Source organism: Barbus barbus (assembly GCF_936440315.1).
Source record: "Barbus barbus genome assembly, chromosome: 40".
Classification (NCBI taxonomy): Eukaryota; Metazoa; Chordata; class Actinopteri; order Cypriniformes; family Cyprinidae; genus Barbus; species Barbus barbus.
This window is the reverse complement of record NC_136718.1, coordinates 4,814,135-4,834,028: the sequence shown is the minus strand read 5'-3', so window position 1 is coordinate 4,834,028 and position 19,894 is coordinate 4,814,135. Positions and strand designations below refer to the sequence as shown.

The 19,894-nt window shown below is 39.9% G+C and overlaps 1 protein-coding gene across 1 annotated transcript in view; it reads right to left on the bottom strand.

Annotated features, from left to right (window-relative positions):
* Positions 1-10,718: 10,718 nt before the first annotated feature.
* Positions 10,719-19,894, bottom strand: part of LOC306860055 (NLR family CARD domain-containing protein 3-like) — a gene marked incomplete at both ends in the record, with an annotated part of 44,191 nt that continues 35,015 nt past the window's right edge. The window contains 3 exons of the mRNA XM_079401588.1: positions 10,719-10,887; positions 11,720-11,893; positions 13,282-13,455. Of these exons, the coding sequence (XP_079257714.1) occupies positions 10,719-10,887; positions 11,720-11,893; positions 13,282-13,455 (517 nt within the window). The remainder of the gene's footprint in view (positions 10,888-11,719; positions 11,894-13,281; positions 13,456-19,894) is intronic.

Sequence of the window (19,894 nt, the reverse complement as noted above, 5' to 3'; positions counted from 1 at the left end):
TGTCCAAATTCAGGGTCTGCATCCTCCTTAGGATCCTTCCTACCCGGTTGAAGGAGGAGGGATCCTCCGACGTCCGCAAAACCCGGAAGTCGGTGTTTGTGAATTTGGACAGCCTACCCTTCTTTCAGTTCCCTCCCTTACCCGTTGCTCATATCCTGTCGCCTAGCAACCGTGACAGCGCCAAGCAAGAAGCGGGAAAATGGACAAACAAAGAGTTATTCTCCTCATTTTAATTCTTTTGGAAGAAATAAAGCAATTAAATAAATTAAATACTTTCTTTGCTCGTTGTCGGAGAGTTTTTTATATCAGACTACAAGACAGTCACATCCAGGTAAGCCATTATAGCCTATTTTTATTTGTTTTTAAGTATTCTACTAATTTCTCCTACAAATTCATTGAGCCGAAGCATAAACTTTAGCTTGTTGTGTCAGAGAAACTCCTCTCCCACTCCGCTACCGCTCGCTTCGTCCGCCATTACGCTCTGCCGAAAAGAATTATGGGATAGGTAGGACGGGAAAGGATCCACCACACCCATCCTTCCAATTCGGGGAAAAGGAGGACGTATTTGTGGGCCGCATTTGAAGGATCCTACGAATTTGGACAGCCTTCGTCGCGGCGCTGTGACGTAACATCCTTCAAATGAGTACTCCGAAGGATGCAGACCCTGAATTTGGACACAGCCTGAGATTTAAGGCAGAGTTCCAATTGATAACACCTGTTGGTAATCAATGTGAGCGGCTATATCACAATTAAAAAGAGGATGACCACATCATAACATATTTTTCTAGTAGCCAAGAGTTTAAAGTGTAAATAAACCTACATGACCATATCCATCTGGGATTATCAGAGATGGATAAAACATTTTTATTAACATTAAACATTTCATTTAATATTTGTGTATTATTATTATTAGGTTATATTAACTTGTTAGGGCTACATTTTATATTCATTTCAAATAAAGATAATATTTTATTATTTTCCCTTTCAATTCGTGTATCGCTTTACCTAATTAATGTTCTGTATAATTATGCTATTTGCTACCATATATTTTGCAAATACTGTAAACGCCTGACAATTATGCCAATACTTTATGATTGTAGGCTATTTATGCAGTGCATGATGATAAATGAGCATATGATTGATTCATTCCTCAATGAAACACAGGCAGTAGGCTATAATATTAATAATTATTAATTCACAGAAAAAAAACCTTTAAACTGCATTTCCAATAGGCCATAAATTCCAGTCAGCGTAATCAACGCTTTATGTCCAGCATTTACAGGCTTACAAAACTGGTCAGAGCGTTATGTAAAGAGATCGGGATGAAGGGGAAAGAATATAAAAATATAATAATATACAAATATTACGGAAAAATACAATCAGTTAATGGACACACACAGCTAAACTGTAGGATGGATAAAAAATGTTTTCTTGTAGGTATATTTTATTTGATGTACTTCATGTAACATTTAACCTATTTGTGATAAACTTAATTCAAATGCTGGTTACATCGTGTGCCGTTACCTACAGTCCAGTAGCCTATGGTCAATATAATAATTTAAAAAATATATTAATATAATAATTTCTTAATTAAAAAAAAATATATATATATATATATATTAATGAATCCCTGATAATCCCAGGTGGATATGGTCAGTATGTTTGTTTACACATTAAACTCGTGACCACGAGAAAAATAGATGTTGTTCCCTCAACATAACATCTCGAGACGGCCACGACATAAGGATGTTGTTACCTCGACAAAACTAAGTGAACCGAAGACAACCCCTCCCGGGCACCGTAGTCCTGCAAGCAGCGGTGTGGGATGCTGAAGACATCAAGCGGTTGCCGTGGTAACGAACAATGATGCTTTGTGCTTTTGAAATGAGATGGTTCACTGTATGAAGAATGTGAAGCAGCTAATAAAACTAATAAATCATTGAAATAAACATCTATAAATTAAGTTTATGTGCGCAATGGCTTTCATTTCTTCATAAAATGCCTGGATTTCTTAACTGTAATATTAGTCTGGAATGTTTGAAGCCGTCACTATCTGGCAGAGTAACTTGGTAAGTGCTACAAATGAACAAGACTACATGCAGATAATTTATCTGAAAACGTTATTTAATGATAGATTATACACTTCAGATTACAGAACAAGCGATGTTTGCGGTGTTCCTGCATGGCTTTGACCAGCAGATGTCGCTAGCGTGCCGTCACTCATGCATTGCGCATGCGCGGAGTAAGTCATTATTACAAGAAAGTTTTTCAATATAATGAGATACTAAGTCATAATTATGAGAAAGTATCTCATTATTATGACTTGCAGACTTGTATTTTTTCTCAAGGTGGCGGAAACGGGCTTCCATGGAAAAGAGAAATTGACAATGTAAAATTTCTGTGGAACTAGTTACTAAATATATATATATATTTTGTACCATGTAGCTTATCACAATTTTTTATACATCCTGTTTGATCCGTAGGCGAATAATATGAGTTTTTATTCACCCAGGGTTGGATCTGTTTTGGTACTCATGGATACCTTAAGGTAAAGGATGTTTATCAGATATTGCTCACTGAATATCATTATAGGACAGATGAATAAAGCAATTAGCAAATAGCTGTGCTGCTCTAGAACTTGTAAATTTACTTGCTAGTTGACCAGACATTAGCTTGCTTGCTAGCTAACTATCTATAACTTATCTTTTGTTTCTATGGACAATATATATAATATACATATATATATTAGGGCCGGGACTCGATTAAAAAAATTAATCTAATTAATTAGAGGCTTTGTAATTAATTAATCGAAATTAATCGCATTTTAATCGCATATAAATATTTGACCTGAGAACAGTAAGTTTTTTTTATATGGATTTTTAAATTTCCCATCCACAGGGCCAACCAAAGCGGTCTCATCAGCTTCTTTGTCCATGTTCACTGTGGTTTGTTTTTGGCTGTTTCTCAATATGCGTTCTTCAGCAATCTAGCGTCCTTGTGTTCTCGTTCTACGTCATCATTAACCGTCGAAGTTCAGTTCCAATTCTCAAGAACGCAAGTACAGAGGATGCATGAAAGTGCCCGGATATGTTCTTGAAACTGAGGATGCATCGAGTGCAGACTTGAGAGAATCGAGCCGCTAGAAATCCCAGAAAACGCTGTGGGTGGCCGGTGTACGGAAGCCTGTAAGCTTTAAAGTCGCTCTCACAAATACTTAACGGCTCTTCAAGTTGAAAGTAAACATTTATCGTTTTGTTTTGGTTAATTTTAATAAAGTTATAAGACCCGGAGAAAGTCTGCATTTTTATTGGCATATTAAAATGAATCTTAACAGTAAAACATATAACGCTGTAAAATAAAACAATACAATTATATGAAAGTAATATCTATAATAGTATGAAATGTTTTAATATGACATTTTGTAATATTTATTGTTCATTGGTCGCTGCTTATGCTGAGACTATGCGGTCAGTTAAGCAAGAACGCAGTACATCTCAATTCTCATAAGTGTGCGTTCTGTGTTCTCGCGTCCTTCCGAGTTCGTTCTTCCAAGGAAGCTTGGCAAGACCGGTCTCCACGAGAACGCAAGTCCGTTCTTTGAACGCTAGTTGGTGCTCCAGTATAATCGGTCCGCCGAAACTCATCCAGTGAGAAACGTTCCGCGGTGCAAAAATAAGAGCGATTAAAATGCGTTAAAAAAATTTAACGCGTTATTTTTGTGTAATTAATTAATCTAAATTAACGCGTTAAAGTCCCGGCCCTAATATATATATATATATATATATTTTTTTTTTTACAATTCACCTCAGACACCTCATGCATTATTCATTATGCATTATGCAGTTCTCTTTAGTGGAATATTGCGCTTGAACTGTCTAAACTAACTGTCTAACTGTCTAGGCCATAATTACAGTTGGTTGGTCTTAAGTCTGCTAAATGACAAAAGTAAAGTAAGTAAGTAAAGTAAGTTAACAAAAACATTTGGGAGAAATATGGATCCGTTTTTCCATCTTTTTTTTAATCAATTTTTTTATTGTTGTTTTGACATCTTTTAACACAGAGAAAAACAAATATTTGAGACATAGTATGCTTCAGAATATACAGAGTATACATGTACTACAGACTATGTCAAAGAAGGATATCCATACAAAAACCTTAACATCCAAACCAGTACAACAATGCTGAAAGAAGTCAATAGCAGTTAAAAAGAGGAACTGTACATACAACTCTAAATGTATAAAAATAATAATTAAATATAAAGAAAATAACCAAAGAGAACAAAAAACAACAAAAAAAGCCATAAGAGTAGATTGTGGGGGAGATGGGGGAGTCTCCTTTATTCAAATCAGTAGACCTTTGAGCTCCTCCAATCCGTTTTTCCATCTTAAAGTCTGTCTGTCTCATTAATATTAATCAAACAACAAAATTTGAATATTTGTTCTTATTGTTAATTGACTCTATCTGTCCTGAATCTTGAAGCTTTGAATATTTAGGGGTACAACAGCTTGTCACCGGGGCAGAGCCCACAGAGAGAAACCTTTGTGACTTTTAAAGGGTTCATAATATTACCGTAAGAGTACATATTACTACCTTAAGGGTACTCTAAGGTACTATACTATGCAACCTTTAGAAATAAATAAGGTACAGAGGTGTAATTTTGAGGGCTCTGCCCCAGTGACAAGCTGTTGTTCCCTAAAGGTACAATTTTTGGACTTTTTCTGGCAGTGATAAGGAAAGCACCTGTCTTTCACTCACATGTATACAGCATCTAATTCCACTGTACTAAATATGATATCGTTTTTTTACAACGCGTCACGCGCCGGCTGTTGTGTGAACGCGCTCAAGACATTGGAACGTGTGGTGGATCAGAGGTAAAAAAAACTAGGCCTATATGATCACTGTTCAGTTTCTTGCACTGACCGATCGTGTCGTTTCTTTAGATGTCAATGTATCGTCACGAGCCGCAGGGTTTAATTAGCTTTTTTCTGTGTATGCTTTTTTTCTCTGAAAGTTGTGAGTCCCATTGACTGACATTATATGACTGACGGACTGCAACGGTTTGTGTTAAGTTTTTGTTCTACTGAAGAAACAAAGTCACCTACATCTTGGATGCCCTTGGGGTAAGCAGATAAACAACAAATTTTCATTTTTGAGTGAACTATCCCTTTAACATGTTTGTATTATTTGAATTAATTTTGTTAGAATTTTTTTTTTTAAATACAAAATTTCAGAATATTTGGTTAGTTTGTTCTTGCTCATAAAATAAAATGTTATTTTTGTTGATTTTTGTTTGAGTACAGTTGACAAAAATAATGAATCTAAAAAATGTTGTTACTGATATTGGACAACACAAATAAGGAACTTTGGAAGGAACATTTAAACAAAGATAATCAAAGTGCAGCTCCTCATTCAAAATTGGGTTTATACCAAGAAAAATACAAAATTAAAAAATACACAGAAAAAAGTGTTGAGAAATAATTTTAAGCAATTAGCAACAGTACTAAAGGTTAAATACATACAATAAACAAAGGGTAACTAACAAAATAAAGCACAAAACTGTAATGATAACAAATGTATGTGGTGACCAAGAGAGTGTAGTTATCCCTCAGCTAGTCTCGCGTAGCCAGACCTTCAGACTGACGGCAGAAGGTCTGGAATATATACCGACATGTCAAACAACCAATCATAGCGTCACGTTTCGGGCCGTGGAAATGTTGCCACAATAACAAAGCGGTGTGTGAAACTTTCAGACGTATTTTAAAGATTCTATGCTGCAAACTTTAAATATTTCACATACTTTTGAATATCCAGCATTTAGTTGACCCTGATAAGCGTTCGTCGTCACATTTATAAACACGACGGCTCTCTTCTTTCGTGAGGGGGTTTGGTGTCACGACATCTTTGTTTCCTGGCGGACCGAAAATAAACGCGACACTTGTGTCTCCCGGAAATCCAGTTTAATTCAACCAGTCAGATGACGACTTCGACATTCCTGAAGTGTTTCCAGAAAAGTGTGCCATATGCATCAGACGTTTGCATCAATGAGCCAAATGTACAATAACAGAAGGTTTCATCATGGTAACACTTTTCAAAAGTGAAATGATAAACAGAGGAGAAGTGCGTCTAACTGAGCCCTTATTTAGAAACCTAGAAATATGTATAAATATCTCATATATATTATATTTCACATAGTTAATTATATTACTGCTAGATTTATTTTCAGGATCTTAGGGATATATTGAGTTCTGTAACCACAAATGATCAGTGCTGATTTTGTGCTGTCCCAAGTTAAAAGAGAAAGCCTGTGTGACAGCCCAGGGGCAGACGAAGAGATGAAGCTGTTAGAATGACTTTCATGATAGTTGCACATTGCAGTAGTAGACAAATCTTTTGTCTTGTCCAAGACACCTCCCAGTGTATTCACCAGTTAAAACATCTGGAATTGAGACATGAATAAACACTTATCAAAAAATTCTAACTAAATATATCTTCATCAGTGACAAATATGGATGCCCGAGATGATGACAAAGAACCATCTAGTTCACAATGCATGTTAGATTCTTAGAAACTGAGTATTTGTATTCATTAAAAATGAAAATAAAAAAAATTTAACTATTTAAGTGTCAAGTGATGTCTGGAAGCAAGTTTGACTACGTCTTCGTTAGAATATTATTCCAGGATAACAGACGTTTTTATATTTTGAGCTGATTTTAAAACACATTATGAAAGACCAAACCTACGGAATGAATGAATAAATAAATGAATTAATAAAAATAAAGGAATAATTAAATAAATAAATACATCTTGAAATAAATACATGGGAATAAATAAATATAAGAATAAATGAATGCATAAATAAATATAAAAAAATAAATGAATGCATTAAAATGTAAAACAATTGAAAAAAATGAAAAAATATGTAAATACAAGTTTAAAAGAATTAAAAAATAAATGTAAAAATTAAAAAGGTATTTTTTTGTTAAAAATAGGTAATAGAAATAAATTCCATATTGATTTTTATTATAAATTAATTAAATGTATCTTATCAAGTCATTTATTCCTTTATGTTCTATTTATACTATCCTATGTATTTATTTATTTATCCAGATTTGGTCCTCCATAACTTTGTAGCATATGATGTGTTTTACATGATCCTCAATAGTTTAGTGTATGATGTTCAGTTTTCCTCTATAACCATTTACAAAGTTGGCAAGTGTACGATGCCAAGTGTTTTAAAATATTTTCAGATTTTAAATGTTACCTAGTGTAGTCCAGCCTTTTAATAATGAAAAAAATGCCATCTATTGGTTCTCTAATACATCTTTGTGAACAATGGACTGACATATGTTTGCTGCCAATAGAATAAATGTTTCCACTGTACCATATGAGTGAATCTGTATATATATATATATATATATATATATATATATATATATATATATATACAGGTCCTTTTCAAAAAATTTGCATATTGTGATAAAGTTCATTATTTTCTGTAATGTACTGATAAACATTAGACTTTCATATATTTTAGATTCATTACAACACAACTGAAGTAGTTCAAGCCTTTTATTGTTTTAATATTGATGATTTTGGCATACAGCTCATGAAAACCCAAAATTCCTATCTCAAAAAATTAGCATATTTCATCCAACCAATAAAAGAAAAGTGTTTTTAATACAAAAAAAGTCAACCTTCAAATAATTATGTTCAGTTATGCACTCAATACTTGGTCGGGAATCCTTTTGCAGAAATGACTGCTTCAATGCGGCGTGGCATGGAGGCAATCAGCCTGTGGCACTGCTGCGGTGTTATGGAGGCCCAGGATGCTTCGATAGCGGCCTTAAGCTCATCCAGAGTGTTGGGTCTTGCGTCTCTCAACTTTCTCTTCACAATATCCCACAGATTCTCTATGGGGTTCAGGTCAGGAGAGTTGGCAGGCCAATTGAGCACAGTAATACCATGGTCAGTAAACCATTTACCAGTGGTTTTGGCACTGTGAGCAGGTGCCAGGTCGTGCTGAAAAATGAAATCTTCATCTCCATAAAGCTTTTCAGCAGATGGAAGCATGAAGTGCTCCAAAATCTCCTGATAGCTAGCTGCATTGACCCTGCCCTTGATAAAACACAGTGGACCAACACCAGCATCACTGACTGTGGGTACTTGACACTGGACTTCAGGCATTTTGGCATTTCCCTCTCCCCAGTCTTCCTCCAGACTCTGGCACCTTGATTTCCGAATGACATGCAAAATTTGCTTTCATCCGAAAAAAGTACTTTGGACCACTGAGCAACAGTCCAGTGCTGCTTCTCTGTAGCCCAGGTCAGGCGCTTCTGCCGCTGTTTCTGGTTCAAAAGTGGCTTGACCTGGGGAATGCGGCACCTGTAGCCCATTTCCTGCACACGCCTGTACACGGTGGCTCTGGATGTTTCTACTCCAGACTCAGTCCACTGCTTCCGCAGGTCCCCCAAGGTCTGGAATCGGTCCTTCTCCACAATCTTCCTCAGGGTCCGGTCACCTCTTCTCGTTGTGCTGCGTTTTCTGCCACACTTTTTCCTTCCCACAGACTTCCCACTGAGGTGCCTTGATACAGCACTCTGGGAACAGCCTATTCTTTCAGAAATTTCTTTCTGTGTCTTACCCTCTTGCTTGAGGGTGTCAATGATGGCCTTCTGGACAGCAGTCAGGTCGGCAGTCTTACCCATGATTGCGGTTTTGAGTAATGAACCAGGCTGGGAGTTTTTAAAAGCCTCAGGAATCTTTTGCAGGTGTTTAGAGTTAATTAGTTGATTCAGATGATTAGGTTAATAGCTCGTTTAGAGAACCTTTTCATGATATGCTAATTTTTTGAGATAGGAATTTTGGGTTTTCATGAGCTGTATGCCAAAATCATCAATATTAAAACAATAAAAGGCTTGAACTACTTCAGTTGTGTTGTAATGAATCTAAAATATATGAAAGTCTAATGTTTATCAGTACATTACAGAAAATAATGAACTTTATCACAATATGCTAATTTTTTGAAAATGACCTGTATATGTTAAAACATAACTGTGGTTTATCACACCTGAGTTCAGTTTCTCTAGCCACACCCAGGCCTGATTACTGCCACACCTGTTCACAATCAAGAAATCACTTAAATAGGGCCTGTCTGACGAAGTGAAGTAGACCAAAAGATCCTCAAAAGCTACACATCATGTTGAGATCCAAAGAAATTCAGGAACAAATGAGAAAGAAAGTAATTGAGATCTATCAGTCTGGAAAATGTTATAAAGCCATTTCTAAAGCTTTGGGACTCCAGCGAACCACAGTGAGAGTCATTATCCACAAATGGAGAAAACATGGAACAGTGGTGAACCTTCCCAGGAGTGGCCGGCCGACCAAAATTACCCCAAGAGCGCAGCGACGACTCATCCAAGAGGTCACAAAAGACCCCACAACAACAGGCCTCACTTGCCTCAGTCAAGGTCAGTGTTCATGGCTTCACCATAAGAAAGAGACTGGGTAAAAATGGCCTGCATGGCAGAGTTCCAAGATGAAAACCGCTGCTGAGCAAAAAGAACATAAAAGCTCGTCTCAGTTTTGCCAGAAAATATCTTGATGATCCCCAAGACTTTTGGGAAAATACTCTGTGGACTGATGAGACAAAAGTTGAACTTTTTGGAAGGTGTGTGTCCCATTACATCTGGCGTAAAAGTATCACAGCATTTCAGAAAAAGAACATCATACCAACAGTAAAATATGGTGGTGGTAGTGTGATGGTCTGGGGCTGTTTTGCTGCTTCAGGACCTGGAAGACTTGCTGTGATAAATGGAACCATGAATTCAGCTGTCTGCCAAAAAATCCTGAAGGACAATGTCCGGCCATCTGTTCGTGACCTCAAGCGAACTTGGGTTCTGCAGCAGGACAATGATCCAAAACACACCAGCAAATCCACCTCTGAATGGCTGAAGAAAAACAAAATGAAGACTTTGGAGTGGCCTAGTCAAAGTCCTGACCTGAATCCTATTGAGATGCTGTGGCATGACCTTAAAAAGGCGGTTCATGCTGGAAAACCCTCCAATGTGGCTGAATTACAACAATTCTGCCAAGATGAGTGGGCCAAAATTCCTCCACAGCTCTGTAACAGACTCATTGCAAGTTATCGCAAATGCTTGATTGCAGTTGTTGCTGCTAAGGGTGGCCCAACCAGTTATTAGGTTTAGGGGGCAAGCACTTTTCACACAGGCCCATGTGGGTTTGGATTTTGTTTTACCTTCATAATAAAAAACTTCATCCAAAAACTGCATGTTGTGTTTACTTGTGTTATCTTTGATTAATATTTAAATTAGTTTGATCTGAAACATTAAAGTGTGACAAACATGCAAAAAAAAAAAAAAAAATCAGGAAGGGGGCCAAGACTTTTTCACACCACTATATATATATATATATATATAAACTATAGCTGAACCAAACCATTCATTGATTAACCATTAATATTATTTGGAATAAAAGATAGAAAAATATTAAAGTGAATAAAGATATATACAAATGAATAGCAAAAGTATTGTGAAAGGCTGTTGATGTAAATGCTGAAAAGTTTGAAAAAAGTGAATTTTTTTCAGAAGAGTTTTGAAAAATTTCCACGTTTGTGAAAATAGTACCACAGAAATAAAATGGATAAAATGTCTATACAGTATATGAAGACAATGTCTATAAATGAAAACATGAAATGACACTCACTGTAGTTTAGAGCATGGATCATTTTTTAGAGCATAGAGTTGCATCACTCCAGAATCTCCTGGTTTATTCTTATTTAGATTCAGATGTGTCAGGTGTGATGGGTTTGATTTCAGAGCTGAAGCAAGGACAACACAATCTTCCTCTGTGATGCTGCAGTTAGACAACCTGCATTGCGTTTAGAAAAAGCACAACTCAGGTTATCCTTTAAACCTTTTTGTGGGTGTGTGACATGTTTATGTTTTACTAATTACTAAAGCCCAAATTATACTTCACTTTTTACTTGTACGCTAGCATTATGCATACAGTGCATGTGATGCAAATTTCATCGCCAGAATAGTATGCGCATACTGTACCACCATACAGGCATGCAGTTCGGATATGTGCATTGAATTTGTTTTGTACTAATCAGTTATCATAATCAAGGAGACAACCGGGCTGCTGTTGCAAGAGTACAAAGACATTTCTATTGGTCATAACTTCTGGAGAAATATAGCACAGACACTGGACTAAGATGAAGCTTTCTATAGTGCATGTGTCGACTGCCTGAGTTCACGGATGCTATCAAATGGAGTCTATTTAGAAAGGCTACGCATTCAACTGTACATATACGATAGCGTACATGTACAAAAATTATGTATATTTTGGGTTTAAGCTTAAGCAGCATAACCAACACACATGGGGAAGAAAAATCCTCAGTAAACTCTGTGCTCATAACTATATTTACAACTGCAGTGTTAACCAAATAGAGGCAAAAGAGATGCCACCTCTCTCAAAAACGTTGCCATCTGGTGTCACTGTTGGACAGTATTACTATAGGAAAATTTGTCATTTACATATTATTTGAGCTTCAATATTATTTTTGTATTTTTGCCAATTTCCATATTTTTACCAGAAATAAGTACTGCCTGCTTTGCCTCCTTGGATAAAATGCTTGTGCTTTTTATATATGATATATTACCGGATTATTACCATATTTTCATAATGATATAACACACACCATAGTTTTTCCAGTTTACAGAGTGGATTCTGCAGTAGATCTGAGATCTGCTTCACTCCTGAGTGGCCTAGTTCATTATTGCCCAAATTGAGGAATCTAAGGTGAGAGGGGTTTGTCATTAGAGCTGAAGTCAGAACAATACAACCTTCTTCTCCAATACTGCATTCAGTCAACCTGCAGAAAGAATCAAACAAATCCTCATTGCAGTGATATGACTTTCATAATTGCACAATATTATACATTATACAGAACAGGAGATCTGTGTAGCCTATTTGTTTTAGATCCTGAAAGGTACTTAGACACTAGGAATGGTAGAATTCACTGATTCGCATTGGTACTTTGTCAGAAAAGATAATGATGCGATCCATGCATTGATTTAAAAAAGTGTGCTTTGGATACAAGAGAGGTTAGCATTTGTATTGTGATTCATCATTTCTAATATATTTGCATCTGTAAAAAAAACCCTGATTTATTTATACTTATTAATAGAGGTGCTATACTTTTATTATTTAGAAAGTGAACAATAATTTGTGACCAATATTTTATGTTTATATTGATTTCTCCTCTCTAAACTGTTTCTCAAGCACAGTCTCATCTCCACTCCTTCTATGCGAATATGATGTATCACAACACTATGGAGACCGTGATGTTAGAAGTCAGAAGGCATTTAAGGTAATTTATGATATGCTGTCTGTCTGAACCAAGGAAATAAAAGAAAACTATCTGTAACATATTGAATTGAATTGGAGCATCAAGCCATCCAACAGAGAATGTCCAGTACCATCGCATGGCACCAAGAGTGAAAGCATGGCCGCAGGTTGAGGACTGAGTGGCAGTGTGTCCAGAAACCGGACTAAGATTTTTTTTCCACTCTCCCCTCTCACGTCTCTGTCTCTCCTCATCCTTCCGTCTCTTTTTCTCTCGCCTCGTCTTTCCTCCCCCTGGGAGGAGGGGTGGAGTAGAGCGCAGTCTTGAGGGTACCCCCGGCCTGAGAGGGGGGTATGTGGCGAGTGGGACGGGGCCGAGAGATATGTGGGAGTGGAGCGAGGCCGGTGGAGTTTAATGATAATGAGCGACACCTGCACCACTCACTAGTCTCGAGTCCCACAGAGGAGCTCCGGAAAGGATAAAAGGAAGAATGACGACAGTGGAAGACGAGAGAGAACCAGGCCTGGACTTTTATTTTTGTGTTTGGCAGTTGTCAGCAAGGGCCTGCTGCTTACTTTCATTTTATTGTTTGTTATTTTATTATTAAAGTCTTTAAATGTTCGCTGGTTCCCAACTCCTTCTACCCGTATCAACAAACTGTGTTACAATCATATTTTTTTCCCGTTGCATCATATTGCATTGAATCACATTGTGTTGAATCGAATCGAAATTGGATCACACTGCATTGTAACGGGGTGACACATCACATCACATCAGTAGCTGCTTCATATGCATCTTTAATGTATCATATTGTTGGCTATGCATCGAGATGTGTATCGTCAGTTGGCTCCATTGTTGCTTGGACATCTTCACCAAATTGTTCATTAATACATAACATATTAAAATATGCTTACAGTAGTTTCTCCAGTTTACACTGTGGATCCTGCAGTAGATCAGAGAGAAGCTTCACCGCTGAATCACCTAGTTTATTATAATTCAGGTTGAGTCCTCTTAGGTGTGAGGAGTTTGATCTTAGAGCTGAAGCCAGAGCAACACAGCCTCGTTCTCCAATTCTGCATTTCCAAAGCCTAAGGAAAGAATAAATATACTTAACACTTACATTTCAGCCCAGCAGTCTAATACAGAAAATTCAGCATCAATAAGTTTGAGTGTTTGGTGTGTATGTGTAAATATGCTCAATGTGAACTATTGTTACGGGATGAAAGATGGAATGGATGTCTCTGTGTGTGTGTGAAACCAGTGCACTAATGGCATGAATGTGCACTCACTTCTCCTCAGCAGGGAATGGAGGAACACGGTAAGATGGGAGGGTGTGTAAGTAGGGTGACCACCCGTCCCACATTTTGCGGGACAGTCCCGAAATTGGGAGCTTTGTCTGGGAGCACCTCTGCCCTGAGGCGACATACCTGCACAGTTATCTCTGGTCAAAGCAAGCTCTCATTCCCCAATAAAGTCAAAAACAGGAGAGAACATTAAAAACTTGCTGTTCCAGAAACTCTGTCCATTTGGAATAGACACGTCACTGCTTATTGGCCGTGTTGTGTTTGTGACTGATCACAGAGCCAGCATAGTTGCTGCTCTGCGTGGGTACACCAGGCTGAACTGCAATGTGCATATCCTGAACGTCATCCTGTCCAGCGCATTTGCCCCAGACGTGTAAGACACTGTCTGAACTGTTGACCATGCAAAAGACTGGTCAAGTATTTCAAACATTCAGGACTGCAGAATAGCTTAAAGACATCCCTCAAACTATCCATCGAGACCAGGTGGAATTCAAATCACGATATGCTGCATTCAATAATGCAAAAGTATGAGGAGATCTCTACATTGTTGATGGCCAATAACCAGTATGACAAAATTGCACAGATAAATGAAAACAGTCTGAAAACAGTCGTTGCGTTTCTCAAGTTATTTAAAGAGGCTACTAACGACCTTGAGTCTGAAAACTCCTCTCCGAATGCATCACTTGCGCTGCAATGGTCCGCCAGACTCCTTAAACACTGCCAATCAGCATCCCTTGAGCCTCTGCTCTCCGAAGTTGCCAGTGTGTGAGGCATTCTATTTATTTTATTTATTTAGTTTTGTATTTAATTTAATTTATATCTAGCCTATTTTCTAAGTTCTATGTGCTTATTTATTTAATAAGTTAAAGTTGTTTCATATTTGGCTTATTTAGCGTACTTACAGGTAAACTGTCTGTTAAGAGTTAAATTGTTTGATTAGTTAATTGTTTGTTGCGTGTGTATCATGCAGTAGCCTATAGGTTTTAAAACGGAGGTGCCGATAGTTTTGTTTTAACGGTTAATATTTTATATAATAAAAAATACCCAATGTTTTTGTCACGTGTGGTGCTTTGGTTTAGCATTACTTCATCTTATTTAAACGCAACCATGTTTAAAGCCTGTTATTCTGGATGTTAACTTAGTTAGTTTGAGTATTTGTGTACATTTTTCACAAGCTCTGAGAGAAAGTCCGCGGGAGTGGGTGGGAGTGGACACAAACATTGCGGGCATGGGCAGGAGTGGAACACGCGGAGCGGGCGGGTGTGGGTTTAAGAAAACAGTCCCGCGCAGGGCTCTAGTAGTGAGCGCACTGGCGCTGTTGTGCTGTGGCTACCGTCACATCATCCAGGTGGATGCTGCACACTGGTGGTGGTTGAGGAGAGATGATTTTAAAAAGCGCTGATTGTAAAAGTGCTTTGGGTGTACAGCAATACACAATAAAGCACTATGTAAATGCATTATTCATTAATTAATTCAAGCTGAGAACATTTCAACACACTAGACAGGAGAAGAGCTATTTGATAAAACTGGTTAGAAACATGTTGATGGTAGGACCTGCTGGCCATTACTGCTTGACACACTTCCGCTGGTGAAGTGTGATTGTTGATTGTCTGAGCTCAAGTACCAGCCTGGTCTTCTACCAGCCTGTACCCAAGTGAGATACTCTTTAGTAGGAGCTGAATAGCATTTATTCCAAACAGCGCTGAAACAGAAAGGCATTGCGGCAGACCAAGCGACTTGCTGATATACCTATTGGAAATGGCGTCCAGCCTTGCCACTATTGTTGCTGTTATTTCACACATCTTCAGCAGCTACATCACACATTGGTAGAGAGAAAGAAAAGAAAAGAAAAGAAAAGAAAAGAAAAGAAAAGAAAAGAAAAGAAAAGAAAAGAAAAGAAAAGAAAAGAAAATGTATTCACTTGTCTGCCATTGTGGATTAAAATACTGCGAGACTAGGCTGACTTGATTCTCATCCTGGCCCAGCTCAGCAGTTCTTCCATCCTGTTGATGAGCCGTGCTGTGCAAGCCGCTGTCTGGAGCAGGAATTTGACATCATCCATGAAGCACCGGAGGGGAGGCAATCCGAGTCCTTTACTATTTTGTGCTCGCCATGGTCCATGTTCCGATCAGGATGACCTCAAAAGCTGCCATGAATTAAATGGGGGATATTGAACGCCCCGTAGCTATTCCCCTGCCAATTTTATTATTATTATTATTATTTAATAGCAATTGTTACTTCCTCCGCTTTAACGACTCCTGGCGGCAGCGTAACAGCTCGTCAATTCATGTTCGTGCAAAGGGATGAGACGGACAAAGTTACCGATGCATGTCATTCCTTTACTGGATCAGTATTGTCAGGCTTACAGTGCGAAATAGCTCCCGGGTGGACTTAAAGTAAAACAGCATACCACTCTTTTTCCTCTGTTTTTGACTGCTAGGCTCACACAGAGAATGAGCATGTCGCTACAGCACATTTCTCTTTTCTCTACTCAACTACACTACGCACAATGCATCTCACTCTGGACTACAACTCCCGTAGCTGTCTTAAAGCGGCAGCTCCTATTTCCCCTCTCCTGCAACACTCTGGATGGTGATTAAACTTAACACCACTCCAGCACCATGACATGACTGATACAAAATACATCACACACATTAATGAAGCTATTACCACGTATTCACAGTGTTAATAGAAGGCAGAAATACATTAAACACGATGTCTACCCATATATATATATTTTTTTTTTCCTGTTCGGTTCTTTTTTTTTTTTTCAACAGTCCGTAGGCCACTCCATTATCAAAGCATACAGTCCATTCAAGCAACTCCGCTCAATGGAGGCACTGGCCGATACATTCCAGCCCCACGTGACAGAGCAATACAGTCCATAAGGTTGAAGGATAGCACGGTGCTGGGAGGTGTTAAAGAGTAGCTTTGTAAGGCCCTTCGTTGAAGCAATAGTAACTCAGCCCCAACGTGACTAGCGAGGTAGTTAGTTAAGTTCAGCTAAGTGACCAGCTGACTTCTCCAATACTGGCCTGCAGAAGGAAAAAAAAAGTTAACAACATCCATTGCATACAAATGAAACAACTCCGGCTTAATTAAACATACTTTCCTTAACAACAAAATGGTAAACAACAAAATCCACCCGGGTTACAAAAGAGAACACATAAAATAATATTTTCCACAGCTGACATGCATCATGTTTTTTTTTTTTTAACAATAGTAGAAAAATAACAAATTGCCAACAAAGTATTCTTCCTTTTTTTTAAAGTCTTTAAATATCAAGCAGTCCAGTCCCCAAGCCTCCTTGGTGGTCTCCTGATTCGTTGCGGCCTACCCCTCATTTAGCCGTTAACAGTCCCTGTTAAATCCTGTTGCACCGTGCTACCTTCTCTCCACTGAACATCCTCTGTGTCCTGCTCTGTCATCGGCACACCGGTGTCATCCATGAGAGGCATGCTACCTGAGCCACCAGAATCCCCGGTCTCCTCCGTGAAGAGACAAGACAGATCCAAGTCGAGTTCAGCTCCACCGGCTCCCAGGTTTGGGACAGGAACCTCCCGAGGTTGCCAAACTTCAGAGTCTTTAAACACCCAGCTGTTCTCCAGGGGTTGCCGAGAATGGTAAGGTTTGAGCTTGTCATGGTGAACGACTTTTACTTTGGTCCTTGGGTTTCTCTGGATCCGGTACACTAAGTCATCCAGATGTCCCAGGATAAAGTAAGGACCATCATAGTTGGGGAGAAACTTCCTGATTTTGTTTTTCATTTGCTTTGTTCCCTTTACAAGGTACCACACCGCATCACCGACCTTGTAGCGTGTCCTGGCTGCTCTCTTGTCGTACTGCTTTTTAGCACGCTCCACCGATTGGCCAAGTGCATCCCTTGCTACTTGATGTGCCAACTCTAACCTTTCCCTCATCTGAAGCACATATTGTGGGAATGACTGGATCAGTGCGTCGTTGGGGGGCCTTCCAGTGACCAGGTCAATGGGCTCTGTTATCTCTCGGCCGAAGAGCATCATGTTTGGGGTAAACCCAGTCGAACTGTGCTTGGTCGCTCGGTAAGCCATCACAGCGTAGGGAACCATCAGATCCCATTCCCAATGACATCGCTCGGAGGTTGTGGCTAGGATTTTCTGTAGAGTGGCATTAAATCGCTCTACCTGCCCGTCTGACTGAGGTCGGAAAGGTGTTGTACGGGTCTTGTCAATGTCGAGCAACTCACACATTGTTTGGAAGACCTCCGATTCAAAATTGGTGCCCTGGTCACTATGTAGGGTAAGTGGCGCCCCATAACGGCAGACCCATTCAGCGACTATAACCTCCGCCACAGTGACAGCCTGGTCGTTGGGCAGGGGGTACGCTTCCACCCATTTGGTGAAATAATCTTGCACTACGAGAATGTAACGATTGAAGCGTTCTGTTTTATTAACGGGGCCCATCAAATCAACAGCAATCCTTTCCATAGGGGCACCCACTCGCACGGTACCCATGGGTGCCTGAGGCTTCTTCAATGGTCGAGCCTTTGCAGCACATCTGGTGCATGTGCAACACCAAAGTGAAACATCTTCTCGCATTTTGTACCAATAATACCTGGTCTGCAGCCGGAATAGCATTCGGTCCACACCAAAATGTCGACCCACTGGCCCCTCGTGCATCTGGTGCATGACACCTTCCCGGAAAACTCGTGGCAGGATAATCTGGGGGTAAAACTCAGGGGCTTCATTCGGGTAGTAACGTCGTACCAGAATACCATCCTTTAGGTACAGTCTTTGCCATTGACTCAAGTAGGCTTTCGTTGCCGGCCCGTAGGGCGACACATCTTCCCAGGATGGTTGTTCTATGCTTTCCTTCATCCACCTTTGGATGGGAGCGATATCAGCATCAGCCCCTTGGGCGGCACACAGCTCTTCAGTAGTCCACCCAGAGAATGAAGAGGTATTGGCGGTGATGGCAGGTTGTACTACCCCCACTCGACAAGACTCCGTGGTAAGGGCTGCAGGTACATTATTTACAGGTTCACCGTCAAAGTTACACGGAACTGCTTGATGACAGAGCTGAGGGCTACTCAAGATGGGATTCTTAAGGTTGCAGGGGCAAGTTGAACGGCATGGCCTCCGTGAAAGCACATCAGCATTTTCATGACAGCGCCCAGGGCGATGAACAACTTTGAAGTCATATTCCCCGAGCTTCTCGAGCCACCTGGCCAACTGTCCCTCCTGTTCTCTCATTCGTATTAGCCACTGTAGGCTACTATGGTCTGTGCGTACAGTGAAGGATCTGCCCAGCACGTACTGACGGAAATGTGTTGTGAACTACACTGCCACTAAAAGTTCTCTCCGTGTGGTGCAGTAATTTTATTCAGTTGGCGTCAGGCTCCAACTTCCATATGCTAGTACGCGTTCCTCTCCTTGCTGCAGTTGAGACAGCACAGCCCCGATCCCGAAGTGGCTGGCGTCTGTATCCAGAATAAGATCACCACTGTCCATAGGGTAGCCGAGGATGGGAGCGGTAGTAAGCAGCTCCTTTAACTTATCAAAGGCCTGTTGGCTTTCAGGGGTCCAGTGAAATCGGGCATGTTTCTTTAGCAGGTTGTGAAGGGGATTTGCAACTGTGGCGAAGTCTTTGACAAACCGTCTGTAGTAGGATGCGAGACCCACAAACTGCCGGACTTCGTTAACACTCATGGGTTGTGGCCACTCTCGAATTTTCCGCACTTTCTAAGGGTCAGTAGCTATACCGTGCTCTGAGACGATGTGGCCCAGGTAGACTACCCTGCGGCGGAAGAGACAACATTTGGCGGGTTTCAATTTCAGGTTGGCCTGGCGCAGCCTTTCAAAGACCTTTGCCAGGCGCTGAGTCATTTGCTTTACGTCCTTGCCCAGCACAATTATGTCGTCTAGGTATACTAGGCAGATCTCCCACTGCATTCCAGCCAAGACACGATCCATTAAGCGCTGGAACGTTGCCGGGGCGTTGCAAAGGCCAAACGCCATGACGTTCCACACAAAGAGCCCCTTCCTGCTACAAAACGCAGCTGCCTGTCTCGCCTGTGGGGTCAGCTCCACTTGCCAGTACCCGGAGGCAAGGTCCAATGTACTAAACCACTTTGCTGTGGACAGAGTGTCTAGTGTGTCTTGGATTCTTGGGAGTGGGTAGGCGTCTTTTATGGTGCACTCATTTAGTGCCCGGTAATCTACACACAGTCGATACGTTTGGTCTT